Raw genomic sequence first — 18,561 nt, forward strand, 5'->3', positions numbered from 1 at the left:
AATCTTTGCCATATGCTTTATATAATTCATCTACCCATCTGTTGATGTAATAGCATCTGGAAAAAAAGGATTTCAAGTTAGTTATTCTCAGTTTATAAATCACACTCTTAAAAAAACACACACCTTTTTTTTGGTACAAGCATGAAACAGTAGTGCTAAATATTCTTTCTATATTTGATAGAGCCTGGTCATATATTTAATTTTTATTTATCTGCTCTCATAAGCAGGAGAAACTAAGAAATCATAGAAACTGTTGTGTAGGGAATATAATTAAAATGCAAAAGGTGGTGGTGATAGTAAGGTTAGTGCCTCTCAAACTGATATTCCACAGAATACTGTTTCAGGAGATCTTTTTTTTAATTTTAATTTTATGTTTTGAGACAGGGTCTTATTCTGTCACTCAGGCTAGTGTATAACATGATCACAGCTCACTGCATCCTTCATCTCCCAGGCTCAAGCGATCCTCCCACCTCAGTCTCCCAAGTAGCCGGGACCACAGGCGCACACTACCACATCCAGCTAATTAAAAAAAATGTTTTTTTTATAGAGGCTGGGTCTCCCTAAGTTGTCCAGGCTGGTCTCCAACTCCTGGGCTCAAGCAGTTCTCCCACCTCAGTCTCCCGAAACGCTGAGATTACAGGCATGAGCCACCACGCCTGGCCTATTCCTGCAGATTTTAATAGGTATTCTACAACCCTTTCTCCATCTTTCTGCCGTCATTCCCCCTCTACCACCAAGGATTGTATTCTTATAAATAACTTTGGGAAACACAATGTATTAGTTCCACTTTTCATAGAATAACAGTGTATATTAGCATATTAGCATAGTCAAGCTTTTTTTTGCCTTAAAGCAGAGTTTCTCAACCTTGATACTGTTGACATTTTGGACTGGATAATTCTGTGTTTGGAGCAGGCAGTGGGAAGGATTGCTGTCCTGGAAATTGTAGACTATTTAGCAGCATCCTTGACCCCTACCCATTAGACTCTAGTAACACTAATATACTTGTGGTTGCCCAGCTGTGACAACCATAAGTATCTCCAGATATTGCCAAATGCCCCTTTGTTCCCTGGAAGCCAACCCACCCAAGAGTGAGAACTACCTTTAAAAAATCAGTTTGATCCTGCTTTATATTCATAATTCCCAGATTTATTTGAGGATAGAATACTTCTCCTTCTCCTTCATTTTCTCACCTAATTTCCTAGGAAATGCGATTTTAAAATTATCATTTAATAAAACAGAAACTAATTCTCCTATTTAGGCTTCACCCTAAAACTCATCAGTATTTTCTATGGCACTTAGAATAAAGTTCAAACTTCGTAACATGGGCTTTGTGCATGAAAGGGCCTTTACCTGCCTCCGTAACCTCACCTCCTATCACCACCTAGTGGCAGTCACATAGTGAGCTTCTTTCAGTTCTTTAGGCATCTCAGTTTCTTTTCTAACATGCTGTTCCCTCTGTTGGGAATTATTTTGTCCTTGTTCTTTCTTATCCTTTAGGTTCAGTCTTAGATTAAATGTCATCTCTTAAAAAGAGATGTTTTCTGATCATTTTTTACCCTGCCAGAAAGGATAGCCATCCATCCCAGTTCTTACCCTCTGTCTCATCACCCTATTTGTTGTCTTCATTCACTTTTTATAGTTTATAATTCTTTGTTTACTTGTGTAGATTTCTTTCTGCCTCAGTCGCTAGAATGTAAACTGTATGAGGGCAGGAGCCACATTTATCTCATTCATCATATCCCTAGCATTTAATAGAGAGCCTAGCATCTAATAGGTACAATAATTATTTGTTGAATAAATACATTTTATTAATATAATTCACATATTATAAAATTCACTCTTTTAAAGTGTATAATTCAAGGCTGGGCGTGGTGGCTCATACCTGTAATCCCAGCACTTTGGGAGGCTGAGGTGGGTGGATCACCTGAAGTCAGGAGTTAGAGACCAGCCTGGCCAACATGGTGAAACCTCATCTCCAGTAGAAATACGAAAATTGAGTGTGGTGGTGGGCACCTATAGTCCTACCTACTCAGGAGGCTGAGGCAGGACAATCACTTGAACCCGGAAGGCAGAGGTTGGTGAGCCAAGATCACGCCATTCCACTACAGTCTCGGCAACAGAGCAAGACTTTGTCTCAAAAATAAATAAATAAATAAATAAAGTGTATAATTGAAGGGTTTCTAATATATTCACAAGTTTGTGCAGCCATCACCACTATCTAATTCAAGAACATTTTCATCACTCTCCACTCCTCCTTCCCCCAGCCCCTGCCTGCCAACCACCACTCTACTTTCTGTCTCTATGGATTTGTATATCCTGGACATTTCATATAAATGGATTCATACAACATGTGATCTTTACTGTCTGGCTTCTTTCTCTTAGCATAATATATTCAGAGTTCATCCATGTCATAGCATGGAACCGTACATTATTCCTTTCTGTGGCTGAATTGTATTCAGTTGTATGGATATGCTACATTTTGTTTATCCACTTATCCATCGGGAGACATTTGGGTTGTTTCTAGTTTTTGATATTATAAATAATGCTGCTATGAACATTCATATATGAGTTTTTCTGTGAACATATGTTTTTACTTCTCTTGGGTATGTACCTAGAAGTAGAATTGTTGAATCATATGGAAATCTGTTTTTAACTTGTTGAGGAACTACCGAACTGGTTTCCCAAGTAGCTGCATCATTTAACATTCTTACCAGTAATATATGAGGGTTCTAATTTCTGCATATTCTTACCAACCCTTATTATTGCCTTTTTAAATTATAGCTATTCTAGTGGGTGTGAGATGGTATCTCATTGTCATTTGATTTGTATTTCACTAATGACTGATGTGTTGAAATATTTTCATGTACTTATTGGTCATTTGTGTGTCTTCTTTGGAGAAATGTCTATTCAGATTCTTTGTCCTTTTTTTTTTTTTTTTTTTTTTTTTTTCTTTTTTTTTTGAGACGGAGTCTTGCTCTGTCACCCAGGCTGGAGTGCAGCGGCCGGATCTCAGCTCACTGCAAGCTCTGCCTCCCGGGTTTACGCCATTCTCCTGCCTCAGCTTCCCGAGTAGCTGGGACTACAGGCGCCCGCCACCTCGCCCAGCTAGTTTTTTTGTATTTTTAGTAGAGACGGGGTTTCACCGTGTTAGCTAGGATGGTCTCGATCTCCTGGCCTCGTGATCCGCCCGTCTCGGCCTCCCAAAGTGCTGGGATTACAGGCTTGAGCCACCGCGCCCGGCCTCTTTGTCCATTTTAAAAAATTTGCTTATATGTCTTATTGTTGAGTTAGAGGAGTCTTTTTGGCATATTTTCTAAAAGAGATGAAAGAGTTGTAAGTCTTTTTATATTCTGGATACTAAACCCTTGTCAGATAGTTTTGATATGGGTTTGCAAATGTTTTCTCCCACTGTGTTTGTCTTTTACTTTTTTGATAGTGCCCTTTTAAGCAGAAAAGTTTTTAATTTTGATAAAGTTCAATCTATCAATTTTTTAATTTATTGCTTATGTGTTTGATGTCATATCTAAGAAACCATTATCCCATCTGAGATCAGGAAGATTTTTACCTGTGTTTTCTTCTAAGAGCTAATGTAGTTTTAGCTCTTACATTTAGATCTTTGATCACTTTTGACTTAATTTTTGTATCTGTGTGGGAGTCTAACTTCATTCTTTTGCATGTGACTATCCAATTATTGGAGGGTTTTTTTTTTTTACTTTAATAACGTATCATAATTTTCAAAAAATGTGAACATGGTTTCAACATTTACAATTTTAAAAATAGTGTGTGGAGCACATACTGTGTATCAGACATTATGTTGGGTATATATCATCTATACAGATTTTAAAAGACATAATCCCCGTCCTCAACGTCTCGCAGATCTGGAAATTAAGAAAATTGAGAATAGTAATAAAAACTTGAATGGAACATTGAACATATTTGATGGTGTTAATAGTGGTTTTAAAGAAATGTTTTTTGAGAAGATTGGCCTTTTATGTATTTAACCCAGAGACTGCATGAGAAAGTTTGATGACATTAATAGTATAAAAATAAAAATATTCCTGAATGTTGCTGTAAAAAGCACTTGATGGTGGCTGCTATGCAGTAGGAGTATTTTACCTTGATCGGTACTCTTAAAGAATTATTTTCTTTTTGAGACAGTCTCTGACACCCAGGCTGGAGTGTGGTGGCATGATCTCAGCTCACTGCAACCTCCGCCTCCTAGGTTCAAGCAAAGAATCATTTTCTATTAATGATTTGCGGGGTGGATGAGAAAGCAATTGTCTGTCATCCACAAATGCAAGCTGGAGATAAGACGATTATAGAGATGACAAAGAAATCAGTCTCTCTTTCTCTCTCTCTCAGTGTAACTGTGTGTCTCTATTTTAGTATAACTGACTGATTTAATATTTATTTAAGTCAGAGCAAGGGAATCTCTAAGACGGTGTTCTCTAAGTCGTTCTTTACCTGTTTTTAATTTTTTTCACTCGTTTGACTTCCTTTTTTCTGTTACTGCTAATCTTATCATTGTTAATGTATCTTACTAATATTTGTACTTACTTATGCTAGCTCTCTCTGAACTAAGCTTAGTCTTTTGTGACTAATTATTGAATTCAGGACATGTTTAGCCCATTGTTCAGACTGCCGTAGCATAATAGTACAGACTGGGTGCCTTAAACAACAGAAATTTGTTTTCTCCTATTTCTGGAGGCTTGAAAGTCCATGATCAAGATGCAGGCAGAATTGGTTTCTAGTAAGGCCTCTTTTCCTCTTTGCAAGCATTTCCCCACACATGGCCTATCCTCTGTGTGTAATTGGAGTGAGGGAGGCAGAGGGAGAGAGAGAGCACGCACGTATGTGTTGGGCGGGGGCAGTGGGGGATCTCTAGTGTCTCTTTTTTTTATAGGAACACTAGTTTTGTGGGATTAAGGTTCCATTAACCTTAAGTCCTCGTTTAACCTTAATTGCCTCTTTAAAGGCCATGTCTTCAAATACAAGTCACATTGTGGGGTTAGGGCTTCCACATATGATTTTGGGTGAGACACAGTTCACTCATAATACCCATGTAGCTCTTAGTAGTCACTTTTATACAGTTAATATGTTTATATTCCCTATTTTATAAAATACAGTGATTTTTCTATAAAACTTATATTGATATTGGGGAGGGGAAAACTCACGTCACGTAGGCTCTTTGTACCTCAGTTTTCTCATCTGTAAAATAAGAATATTGGGCTAGTTGATTTTTGAATGCTGAAATTCTCTAATTCTCCAATTCAGAGTTACTGATTTCTAACATTATTCAGCAGGTACATTATTGGAAGCATCTTATAGTAGAAATTGATGTTCTGTACATTAGCATTCTGTAAGCTTCTCATAACTGAAGTGAAAGGCTTAATCATTCTGTATACCGCTATATTCTGGTATAGATAATCTATTTCCTGTGGTCCCAGCTACTAGGGAGGCTAAGGTGGGAGGCTCAATTGAGCCTGGGAGGTTGAGGCTGTAGTGAGCCATGAATGTGCCACTGCACTTCAGCCTGGGTGACACAGCGAGGCGCTGTCTCAAAACAAACAAACAAACGAAAAAACTCTATTCAACTAGCTATGCTGGGCTGATTAGTTTTTACTATGTATCGTTTAAAGGTCTGGATATGGTGTGTTTCCTTTTTTCTTCCAGTTAATAATATCCTTTATTTATACAGTATAATTTATTTATCCTTTATGAATACTTTTTCATTTTAGTGGGTTCAAACAATATAATAATTGAAGATAGCAAAATGTGAGAATCCTTCTCATACCTACTCCCCTTTCAAAGTAGGTAACCACAACAGATTGTTATGCATCCTTGCAATCTTTCTATGAATGTACATATGAATATTAACTTATGTACATATTTTCCATTAATGGGATTGTGCTATATATATTGTTATTTATTTTTTCCTCAACAGTGTTTCTTGATTTTTTATACACACCAGGATGTATGTATATTATTTTTTAAATGCATAGTGTTATGTAATATCATAATTTACTTAACCACTCCCCTTTTGGACATCAATTTGTTTCTTTTTCACTATTAAAAACAGTGGTGAGGCAGGGCATGGTAGCTCACACCTGTAATCCCAGCACTTTGGGAGGTTGAGGCAGGTGGATCACCTGAGATCAGGAGTTTGAGGCCAGCCTGACCAACATGGTGAAACCCCATCTCTACTAAAAATACAAAAATTAGCTGGGCATGGTGGCGGGCACTTGTAATCCCAGCTACTTGGGAAGCTGAGACAGGAGAATCGCTTGAACCCGGGAAGTGTAGGTTGCAGTGAGCCAAGATCATGCCGTTTCACTCCAGCCTGTCTGTTTCAGTCCAGACAGAGCAAGACTGTGTCTCAAAAAAAAAAAAAAAAAAAAAAAAAAAAGTGAATGAAGATCCTTGGAAATACATCCACTTGTAGAGATTCCTTTAGAATACATTTCCTACATGAGGGATTAAACACTGAAAATTTTGATAGCTACTGCCAAATTGTCTTCCTAAAATTTACACTTCCATCAACAAGGAATGAGTGTGTTCATTTATCCTTACCATTGCCAAATGATACCACTATTTTAAAACTCTTTCTAACCTGATGGTTGAAGAGCTGTATTTCCTTTTTTTAAAAAGTTGCACTTATATGACATCTGGCATCCTTTCATTTGTTCATTGGCCATTTATATTTCTTTTTCTATGAATTGCTGTAATTAACCTACTTTTCTTACAGAATCAAATATCTTTTTAATATTGACTTGTAAGAATTTTAAAAAATTTATTTTGCATGTTATTTATTTTAAATGTTGTAGATATATATTTCTGCTGCTTCTCTTTTAACTTTGCTTGTGGTGTTTTGTGAAATGGAAATTTTTTATTTTGTGTAAGTGTCAGTCATTTCCTTTGTGGCTTCTGTGTTTTGTGTAATATTAAGAAGGCCTTCCCCATGTGGAATTATTTAAATGTTCTATTTTTTATAGTGTTTTATATCATTTCTTGAACTCCGTTTTGAGTTTCTTCTAAAATTGATGGCTGGTTGACCCAGCCCTATTGATGTATAATTCATTCTTTTCTCACTAAGATTTGAAGCCTCCTTTATCGTAATCTAAATTTCTATATATATGAACATTTACCTCTGGACTCTTTGTTCTTTTTGCTGTGTTTTTCTTATTTATTTACTAAGAGTGTACTTTTAATTACAGTAGTTTACTGAGTCTTTTGATATCTGAGAAGGCAAAAACATTGTCCTTCATTTAACTTATTTTGCACACAATTCTTGCTGTTTTTATTTACATTTTTCTCCTTCTCTCTGTTAGTTTTTTTTTTTTTTTTCTTGGTCTGTGTGTGTGCATGTTACTGTAACCTTACTCTACCTTCTTCCAATTAGTGGCTATTTTATGTCTGAACTAGAAAACTAAACAAACTGGCGGTGTTTTAGGTAAAACAATCTCTCTCTCTTCTTTTTTTCTTTTTCCTTTTGAGATGAAGTCTCTTGCTTTGTCACCCAGGCTGGAGTCCAGTGGTGGGATCTCAGCTCACTGCAACCTCCACCTCCTCCCAGGTTCAAGCAATTCTCCTGCCTCAGCCTCCCGAGTAGCTAGGATTACAGGCACGAGCCACCACGCCCAACTAATTTTTATATTTTTAGCAGAGACAGGACAGGGTTTCACCATGTTGGTCAGGCTGGTCTTGAACTTCTGACCTCAGGTGATCCCTCTGCCTCGGCCTCCCAAAGTGCTGGGATTACAGGCATGAGCCACCACACCTGGCCAGATAAAACAATCTTTAAAGCAAAGAAATAAATTCTTAGGAGACTGATTCATGGGTAGAATATTCATGCTTTAACACATGGAGTTTATGTATATTTTAGTTTCTCAGAGGCCTAGATTTTTTGTTTTTGAATTCTTGGTCATACTATAAATAGCTGATGTTGAATATACAACCTATGTGAACATTAATATATATTAAAAATTATTTTAAGAACAGAAGCTATGTTTAAATCATTTTGCTGAACAGTTGTATTTCTATTGCTTTATGTTAATAAAAGTTGTCTGTTAAGAGGAAAACACGGTAAATATGACCAACCAAGCCCATGTTTTACTTTTGGGTTTTCTTTCCTAACAATAGAGAATAAAATAAAAATAATTAGGTAATTAATTAGAATAAGCTGTTACTCTTATTTTAAATCAGCTATTCAGATGCTATTGTAAGAGCTGCATCTGTTACCATGGAGTTTCCTTAACTCAAACTCAGCTTTAAAAAAAAAAAAAAGGGCAGGAAAAAAAGAAAGAAAGAAAAAGCTGTGACCTGCTTCATGCTTTGAAAAAAATAATTCCCAGTGACCTTGGGCAGCTGTAGCGCTTATTGTACCTAGATTGCAGAGTTTAAAGTGGCCATCCTGTTTTACCGCAGAATCAATACAACATCCTGCATTATCTGCTCAGGTCTAAAGCATATGAAATAGAGAAGCAGGTATGTTTAAATAAAAGTTTTGTGCAGTGCTATTCAAATAAAATGAATGGATTCAGCATGCTTTTTAGAAACTTAAGCTTTTGTTTTTCTTTAAAATGTCTCTGGTACTACAAATTATACCATGCCATAATATGAATTTATGCGTATGTGTATGTGTATCACATACTGCTTTTGGACCATTTTCCTTATTCCTAGACAGGTGGATTATTTTAAGAGTTTCTGGGACTGCACTGAGTTTTGGGGGACCTGGGGCTCAGAAAGGAACCTATACTTTTTCTACACTTTTCAATCTTAGAGTACCTCAGAGATCCAGAAATAGGATAGTTCTATATTATTAGTATTATTAGCATCTAGAGAGTCAACATAGATCTCACTTGGCCAAGAAACTTACCCTATTAGGCTTGGGGTTCCTGAAGTTACATATATCTCTACATATGGGATTCAGTAGGTTGATAGGCTACATGACAAAACTGACAAAGTGAATCCAGCCTGCAGAAACATGTGTTGACTGGCCCACACAGTGTTTTTAAAATATCTGGATTTATAGCTTCTCCTGAAAAATGGAAAGATTTTACAAACTGGGCCGACATCACCACATGGCAGCAACTAGACAGACATATCCTTTCCAGCTTGTCAGAATCCCAACCACTCCTTCTCCTGAAGGTATCACTTTGTCATTTCTCACCACGTTTGCACAATCATCTACTTGCTCAACACATTTATGTTACCTTCCCAGCTCCTGAAGGTTTGGAACTTGTAATTTACACTATTCAGTGCACACTTCTTTCTCTGTATGTGGTACAGTTATAGTAAAATAGATAGCTATTTAACATAGAATAAAATCAACTAGTGTTCCCCAGAAACATATTATACATTCATGTCTTCATACCTTTGCTTTACATTTTTTCCTTCCCTGAGGTATTTATTCTCTTGCTGAATGAATTCTACTCAGCTCAGCCCCTAGTACCTTGAATCTTCCTTGATCAATTCTGTCTACAGTTTTTTTTCTCTTCTATAGTCTTAGAACTTTATTTTCTCCCACATTATAAATTTATTACAGTAGAGCTTTAGGAAAGTCTCATTCACTTAAAGAAGACTTGTGTGTGGTCTTATGAAGAGGTTTTTTGTTTTGTTTTTGTTTCTGTTTTTTTGAAATGGGGTCTTGCTCTGTCACCCAGGCTGGAGTGCAGTAGTGCAATCTTGGCTCACTGCAGCCTCCACCTCCCTCAGCCTCCCAAGTAGGTGGGATTACAGGTGCCCACCACCACACGCAGCTAAGTTTTGTATTTTTAGTAGAGACGGGGTTTCACCATGTTGGCCAGTCTGGTCTTGAACTCCTGACGTCAAGTGATCTGCCCGCCTTGGCCTCCGGAAGTACTGGGATTACAGGCATGAGCCACTGCACCCGGCCTGAAGAGGCCTTTGATTAGTCTTTTCTTAATATGGTTCACAATTCATTTTTTCAGAGAAATACATATAAAGTTGTCATTTTAAAAACTCAAAAAGTAATCTTAGTTTTTGTTTCCTTAGTTTTCTCAGTTGGCCTTTGGGCATTAAATTTAAATATCGTTTTCCTGTCTTTCAGTTACAGATGAGGACACAGTAAAGAGGTATTTTGCCAAGTTTGAAGAGAAATTTTTCCAAACCTGTGAAAAAGAACTTGCCAAAATCAACACATTTTATTCAGGTGAGTAATTAAGAGACTTTTTTTTTTTCCCCTACCAGGGAAGGATAAATTGTACCATATCATTGTTTAAACTTCTGATCAATGATCAGTGTTTTTAAATTGAGTCTTGTTTTCCTTACTATACTGCACTTAAGAGGTATTTTCTTAGCTGGGATAAGAACACATCTGGTTTCTCAATGTTTAAGCTTTCTGTGGTCATTGCCTAGAATCTTCAGTCAAAAGGATATTGGGACTTCATTGAGAGGCAGTAGCTTGATATAGCTTCACTGTGGCCCAGTTTAAAGCTTAAAGAGTCAGAAACTTGATTTTATCATTTTAGCCAGAGATGAATTACATAGTTCCAGCTTATCAATGATGGCAGTTTTATACCTTTTCATTGCCTAGAACACTCATACTTATTTCTCTAAAGCACTAGCCTCCAGAGTAGCATCTACAGTATGCCATTTGAATGTGAGAAGAAAATGTTGGAACTTATATAAATTTATGTCTGAGTCTTTTGAATTTTATTTTTTATACATGTATGTTGTAATGTACCTAATATACATTAGTAAAACAATGTCTTTATAGTGAAAAATTTTGGAAACTTTACTCTAGAGCACTACCTTAGACATCAAGAGACCTGTGAGACCTAGTTAATAATCAGATAGTTTCATGAGTACAGAATCTGAACAAAGTGAGTTCGATTCAGAAGGATATTTCATCTAGACTTGAAACCTTACACATAGTTCCGGTTACACTGCCAAATTTGCAGCCTAGTAACTGGAATACCTATCCCTTTGAATGTAATTTATGTATCCCCTGAGCAGTAATTTATGAAAAAAATTTTAGTCTGTTAATTGTATTTAATATCAAAAATATAAAATTACTCTTTTTTCTTTTCATATTTAATATGTAAATTACATGCCTGCTATTGAGAATATACTCTCATCTCTTGGCAAAGACTTTAGAAATACCATAATCTTATAACTAGCATAATCATAATCAAAATTAGTGTGAATTAGTCTAAAGATGAATAGTTTCATGACTTTACTAATTTGTTTTTTGGATAATTTTTTTCCTGGCTTGTCCACAACTTCTGGAAGCATATTACTCAGATAACCTTTTTCAGCAGCCCCTTCAACTAGAGGCTGATCGTTCTCTTTTATAGAGTATTGAGAGTCAGGAGATGGAAAAAGGTAAAAAGAGTCAGTGAGAAAGAGCTGCCAGAAGACAAGAGACTGAGTCCAGCATTCTCTTAGCTACCGTTGTTCTTCCAAATCAGCATTTCTGTGTATTTCTATAAAAATGAATCTTCTAGGCCGGGTGCGGTGGCTCAAGCCTGTAATCCCAGCACTTTGGGAGGCCGAGACGGGCGGATCACGAGGTCAGGAGATCGAGACCATCCTGGCTAACGCGGTGAAACCCCGTCTCTACTAAAAATACGAAGAAAAACTAGCCGGGTGAGGTGGCGGGTGCCTGTAGTCCCAGCTACTCGGGAGGCTGAGGCAGGAGAATGGTGTAAACCCGGGAGGCGGAGCTGGCAGTGAGCTGAGATCCGGCCACTGCACTCCAGCCTGGGCGACAGAGCGAGACTCTGTCTCAAAAAAAAAAAAAAAAAAAAAAAAAAAAAAGAATCTTCTTCTAAGCATCAGTATTGTTCTATTTCTGCCACTCCGGTTCGTTAGCATCTACTGATCTCTTGGTTGCTTACTGTGAAGTTGGACTCCTGGCTCCCAGTCAATCTCTATCTTAATTTTTCGTATCATGCTGGATGACTTCATTGTCCTTGTGGACAGTCATTTTTGGTTACACTGTACTTTAGCCCCATACACACATAGCCATACCCATCACCCCCAATTCCTCTCCTCTAAAATACCAAAACCTAATATGAGTCTATGACTGTGTCTCCCAGCCTTTTAGCTTTTTACTCCCCTACTCCTTTAATATCTGTTTTTCCATGTCACAGAGCTCTAGTTTCTTGACTCTCCCATTTTATTTCAGTTTATCATACACCTCTTATAATTATTTCCTACTTTTTTTTTTTGTCTTCTTTTTTCCTTTTTTTGGAGAATGGGGTCTCGCTATGTTGCCCAGGCAGGTCTTGAATTCCTGGGCTCAGGCTATCTTCTTGCCTCTGTCTTCCTAAGTTCTGGGATTATAGGCATGGCCACCATACCCAGCCAGAATTATTTTCTTCTCCATCAATCATGTTAACCATTTTGACCCCTGTGTTTTTAATCCCTTTGCCCTCATTGCCTTATGTTGCATCTGCCTAGTAAAACCCAATCAATTGATCCTTTACCTTCTTCATGCCTACCCCAGAGGCTGCGTAGGACAACAGCAGAAGAAATTGGAACCACAATCAATTCGTTATTGCACCCTTAACTACACCCTCAAAGCTTCCTGAGGGTCCTAATCAGTATCCTTTTTCATGCTCCAAAGTGCTTTTGTAAACTTTGTATCGTTCTCCAGAATTCTCTAACCCCACCATCTTCCCCATCATGCTCATTATACCCACTGCTTTACAAATAAAAATAAAGGCCATCAGCTTCTGTTGATGTATAATGCCATGCAGATATATGGTATTATATCTGCACCTCTCTCCCAAATGCCTATAGACATTCTTATCCTTATTTATATTCCTCCAATCTTTGTAGAAGAGATATCCCTCTTTATTCCATCCAAGATCTTTACAACTACTGACTAAATTTCAACTCTTCAAGACCTTGCTCCAGTAATTATTTCCTCTAAGAATTATTAAATAAATATATTTAACTTCCCTTTTTGTTGATTCAATCTCCTTAGCAAGTCATTCCCTTCAAAAAAAAAAAAAATGAGCAAACAAGTTTCTTAACTTTATATCCTCCTCCTCCTCATCTTTCATTTGTAGCTGAGCTTTTTCCTTTGGCAGTTTATGCACAAACAAGAGCCATGAAAGAACATAGCGTGTATATATGTCTCTTTCACAAGGATAGAGGCACCTAGAAGACAGAGGCAAAATATACATTTTTTTTTTTTTTGAGACTGAGTCTTGCTCTGGTGCCCAGGCTGGAGTGAAGTGGTGCAATCTCGGCTCACTGCAAACTCCACCTCCCAGGTTCATGCCATTCTCCTGCCTCAGCCTCCTGAGTAGCTGGGACTACAGGTACCCGCCACCATGCCTGGCTAATTTTTTTTTTTGTATTTTTAGTTGAGACGGGGTTTCACCATGTTAGCCAGGATGGTCTCGATCTCCTGACTTCGTGATCCGCCTGCCTCGGCCTCCCAAAGGGCTGGGATTACAGGTGTGAGCCACCGTGCCCAGTCAAAATATAAATATTATTTAAAGCCATGCAAACAGGTAGATTTTCTGCAAGGGAAAAATGTACAGAAGGGATTGCAGTGTTTTCAAGGAGAAAGATAATTTCTATAATTAGGAGATAGCAGGATTAAGAGAAATCAGCGATGTAGACAGAGAAGACCATATAGCAGGAGGAGGAGGAGACTAAAAGAGGAGGGCATTTGCAATGAAACAAATGTTTAGATTGAGAAAGGGTATTGGAAATGATGTAAGGCTGTAAACTATGAATATATAAAATCAAGTTTATTAGCTTTTTTCTTTTACTATGACTTTTTTGGAAAAAGAAGAATCTCTTAAGGTCAACTCTAAATGGATGATTTGTTTCACAAAGAATAGAAAATGCTTCTTTGTTTATGAAGAAAAATATCTACTCTTGGTAGTACTTTTTTTGTTTGTTTGTTTTTGAGACAGGGTCTCACTCTAGGCTGGAGTGCAGTGGTGTGATCTTGGCTCACGGCAACCTCTGCCTCCCGGTTCAAGTGATCCTCCTGCCTCAGCCTCCTGCGTAGCTGGAACTACAGGTGTGTGCCACACACCTGGCTAATTTTTTATTTTTATTTTTAGTAGAGATGGGGTTTCACCATGTTGGCCAGGCAGGTCTCGAACTCCTGACCTCAGGTGATCCACCCACCTTGGCCTGCCAAAGTGCTGGGATTACAGGCATGAGCCACTGCGCCTGGCCAGTGGATACTTTTTATATTTTGAGTTATAGTAAAAAAAAATCTACATTATGACCCAACACACATATACAGATACATTTGTTTTATATATGTTTGTATGCATCTATATGTGTATGACTACATAATGTATTTAAATAATTTAAGATTTTTTTCATGAAACAGTACTTATCTTTAGTACTTGTAGTATATTCTGGTTTCTATATTTTTCTATTCTGTTTGATTTTTTTAAATGCTGATTATGATCCACTAAATTGGTTTTATGACCTCATACTGGGTTGCAACTCTCAGTTTGAAACATGATTTCTTTAAGTTAGGTTGCTTCTCAAAAATAATTTTAGGCTAGCTACTATTAAAAATTTTGGTGCTATAATTTGATGACTTCCTGTTTTGTGTGTGTATTGGCAGGGCCAGTGAGGCATGTCTCTTGATGTCCTCACTGGTACAAATTGATAGTCTCTAGAGTGACTCCTGCCAGATCAGGAAGTGGTAGGTAATACGAAGACATGATTGACAGAAATAGAATTTGGTTCTGGTCCTCAACAGTATCTTTTTTCCCTCCTTATTTAGCAACCTTCTCCCCAGAAGATTGTAGACTGCAGTTCTCAGACACTAGGGCACAAGAAAAACTGTAAACAGTATGGGGTGAGTTTAGCTTAGTAACCCACCTCCACCCACTTATATGTTACACATTAAATAGTTAAAAATGCTGCATTTTTAAGTGAGATGTTTTTGACTAAAACCTTTAAGTGTCCCGAAACAAATTGCTATATTTTATTTTGTCTGTTTCTAATCACATCAAAAAGGCCAAACAATCAAAATATAGCATGAATGCTGCTAAAATTTAGAATGTTTTTCTTGCCCATGCTATTTACTATTGAACCTGCCTAGGCTTCCACGCACTCGCTTATAAAACAAGCAGCTTGATTCCCAACCCTGTAGGGTTCCACACGTTAGGATCAGAAGCTATTTTCAATATTCAGAAAACCTGAAGTTTTTTTTTAATTAAGTTATTTTGTTTGTAACTTATTTTGTTAGTCTTTATTTTTTATTATGTGTCTTTGGTTGAAAATTGACATTTATTTAGATTTATAGATAAAATCAGTATTCGAAGATCATGGGAAGAGAGGGGAATTGTGAAAGGGAGAGGTCCTTCATGGTAAAAACATTGCTAATCCCTAACCTGGAAGTCTCTTAGGTCTCTTCTGTCACTAAACAAGGTATCAATCCTGAAGTCTATACCATTAGAAACCTTTTTTTTTGTGGTGACCAGTAATGTCTTTTTCCAGTGGACAACTGATCCAACTGATCACTTCACTTTTTTCAAACCAGTTTGCATTTTCTCTTTATTAAAAATACTTAGCTTCTAAACAGTGTTTATGTGCCTAATGTTAAAAAAAAAAAAAAGTCAGAATATATGTGTTGCTTCTAATATTTCACAAAACATTCAAGCCTCTTTTATTGGCTGGAATTTTGAAATAGCTAAGTGCTTTTTGTTTGTTTTTGAATAATTTCATTTTTTTTTCTGGCTTTTTTTGGCTTCAGTGACATTGGGAAGTCACAGCAGTGTTAATATGCTGTCTCTTTCTTTACTGAAAAGGGTAGGACGGAGAGAGGGAAGAAGGAAGGTAATTGCATTGGTGTTTTATTAGTAGGAAAATTATAATAGAAATTATAAATTTCTATAATATAATAGAAAATAATTATAAAAATTATAATTATTATAATTATATATAAATATTAAATATAATAATATTTCTTGCCTGTAAAATATGTTCTTGATTCATATAAATGCAAGACCAATTAGATAATAGTTACTAAGAGCTATTCTTATTATATAGTTATTCCTGTTATTCCTGTAATCCTGTTTTACAGTGTCTTGCTGTATGTTTTTTCATTATTGATTTATATTGTTTTTATACAAAAGGAATTTGAGGCACTGTATATTGTTACACCACTAAATGTGTGCAATTAATAGTTAGAATCTTTTACACTGAAATAGTAAATGTTCATTTTACAAATGATACATGTGTCTAGTATGCATGTATTTAAACTATGACTTAATGACTGGTTTTGTTCTTTGCTCGTGTGTGTGTTAAAATGTGGATTAAGTAGGTATTTTTAATGAGAGTGGTCATAGGTTGGTATATTGTTTTAAATTCCCATGTCTTAACATGTCTTCCTGCATCATGCATGAGTCTCTTGAGTTCATTACAGTAGAATCAGTTACTTAAGAACTGTTTAAAGGAGTAGGGAGGGTAGTAGGGGAAGTGAAATTAAAGTAGCCACTCTTGCTTGCTTTCTTGTTAATACATCTGAAGGAAATTACAATTACAATATTTGTATTGTCCACAATAAATTTTCCTTTCTTTATTCTGTTAAAAAAAAGTGTTTGATAAGCCTCTATTGAAAACAAGCCATGTGAAAACCAGCCTTATTTTCTTTCTCTCCTTTTTTTCTCTCAGCCTCATTTTCTTTCTCTCCTTCCTTCCTTCTGTGTCTCTCCTATTTTTCCTTTTTTCTTTCTGAGACTGAAAGAAAGAATGAGGAATGTCTATGGTCATGAGTAACACAGTTTCCAAATGGCATCTTCACAAACAAACACAATATCATGTAAATTAATGTTTTTTTTTTAAATTGTAGGTCACAACCCAATAAATTGGTCAGAAAATTAAAATACAATCACGTGTCACTTAATGACAGGGATAATTCTGAGAAATGCGTCATGAGGTGATTTCATTTTGGGAGCATCATGTGTAGTTACACAAACATAGATGGTCTATCCTGTTACACATGTAGCCGATATAATATAGCCTGTTGCTCCTAGGCTATAAAACTCTCCAGCATGTTACTACAGAGAATACTGTAGGCAATTGTAAAACAATGGTAAGTATTTATCTAAACATAGAAAAGGTACAGTAAAAATAAAGTATTATATCTTACGGGGCTCCTGATGTACATGCTGTCAGTTGTTGACCACAATGTTGTTCTGTGGCGCTACGACTGTACGTGGGTCATCGCAGGCATTTTTAAAAAAATATAGATAGAATATAGTAGAATAGAAAATATCAGAGTGTTATTTACTAAATACATCTGTTGTGTTTATTTACAAATTATATGTATTTTTTAAAGTTTATGTGCAATATGACATTTAGTATTTTACAGTTATGCAAAGTACTGTGAAAACTGACATGAAGAAGCATTGACTTTACTTGGAGGAAGAAAGCAGGATTGAGGAAAAACCTTTAGAAGAAGTGAAATTTAAATTGGGTCTTTGAAAATGTGTAGGCATTGGCCAAATGCTCTTAAGGGAGGTTGTTTGAGGATGGCTATAGGGGGAGGCAGAATTTAGTGCTTCAGAGCAAGGGAAAAAAATCTATCCAGATGCATAGTGGCATTAAAGTACATGACATATTTGGGGATGAAGACAATAACAAATAGTCTTTTGAAGCTGAAGTTGTAAGATATCAAGGAGTAAGTTGCTGATTAGAGAGAAAAGTGGAAGAATTAGATGTTTTATTCACATACAGATTTCAGACTTCAGTATCTGAGGTACACAGTTTCAAGAGTGTAGGATTTCTAGATAAAAGCAGTATAAAAAATGCATGTAATGTAACAGGATTAACTATCCTGAATCATCTGTGATGGGTCAACATTCTCATTAACTTACTTTATATTTTGAATAACACTAAGGTCCATAAATTGAATTAGCAAGATAGTAATATTGTAAGACAGGTAAACAAATAATAAAAATATTCTAAGACACTAATTTTATTTTAGGAAGAATTATTCTTCAATTGCATAACAACTTAACAGCGTTGCCGTTCTGAAGATAGCTTGTAGTTCTTGAAATAACTTTTTCTAAAAGTAAAAGAACAATGAATTTGGTGAAAGCAAAAGATATTGGTAATCCGTATTCTAGCTCTTTGAGGGATACATAGGTGCTTTGAAAATTCTTGAATGGTTATTGGAAATTTTTATCAAGTATTTAGTATGCGACTAAATACTTGATAGTATGTTAACTATGGCATTAACATATTATTAAAATAATCATATTTGTTCTCATATTCAGGGTCACTTGATTTACTGGCATAAGTAGAAATTGTAGTTTATTGGCAAAATAATCTATTTTCATCAATATTTATAAAATTGCTTAGAAGTATTGTGTGTAATATTTTTTCAGATAGCTTCTAAGTTGTTAGGACATAAATACTTAAGTTGTTTGAACCTGACTACTTAATAAATAGAAGCATTAGGTATTCTTTTGGCCCAGAAGCATCATGAAAATATTACTGAGACACAAAACACACCATGAACCAAGAAAGAACCTAGAAGTTCTACATTGTTTTTGATCTTGAGGATAAGACAGACACATTTGCAATAGAAATGTTTAA

General features: G+C 36.2%; 1 protein-coding gene across 3 annotated transcripts in view; it reads left to right on the top strand.

Moving 5' to 3' along the window:
• XPR1 (xenotropic and polytropic retrovirus receptor 1) overlaps nt 1–18,561 on the top strand; it is a 257,480-nt gene that overhangs the window by 151,905 nt on the left and 87,014 nt on the right. For all 3 annotated transcript variants that reach the window (XM_010375641.1, XM_010375642.2, XM_030935137.1), the window contains one exon: nt 10,070–10,171. In XM_010375641.1, the coding sequence (XP_010373943.1) occupies nt 10,070–10,171 (102 nt within the window). The remainder of the gene's footprint in view (nt 1–10,069; nt 10,172–18,561) is intronic.

The sequence above is a fragment of the Rhinopithecus roxellana genome, chromosome 8 (assembly GCF_007565055.1).
Source record: "Rhinopithecus roxellana isolate Shanxi Qingling chromosome 8, ASM756505v1, whole genome shotgun sequence".
Taxonomy (NCBI): domain Eukaryota; kingdom Metazoa; phylum Chordata; class Mammalia; order Primates; family Cercopithecidae; genus Rhinopithecus; species Rhinopithecus roxellana.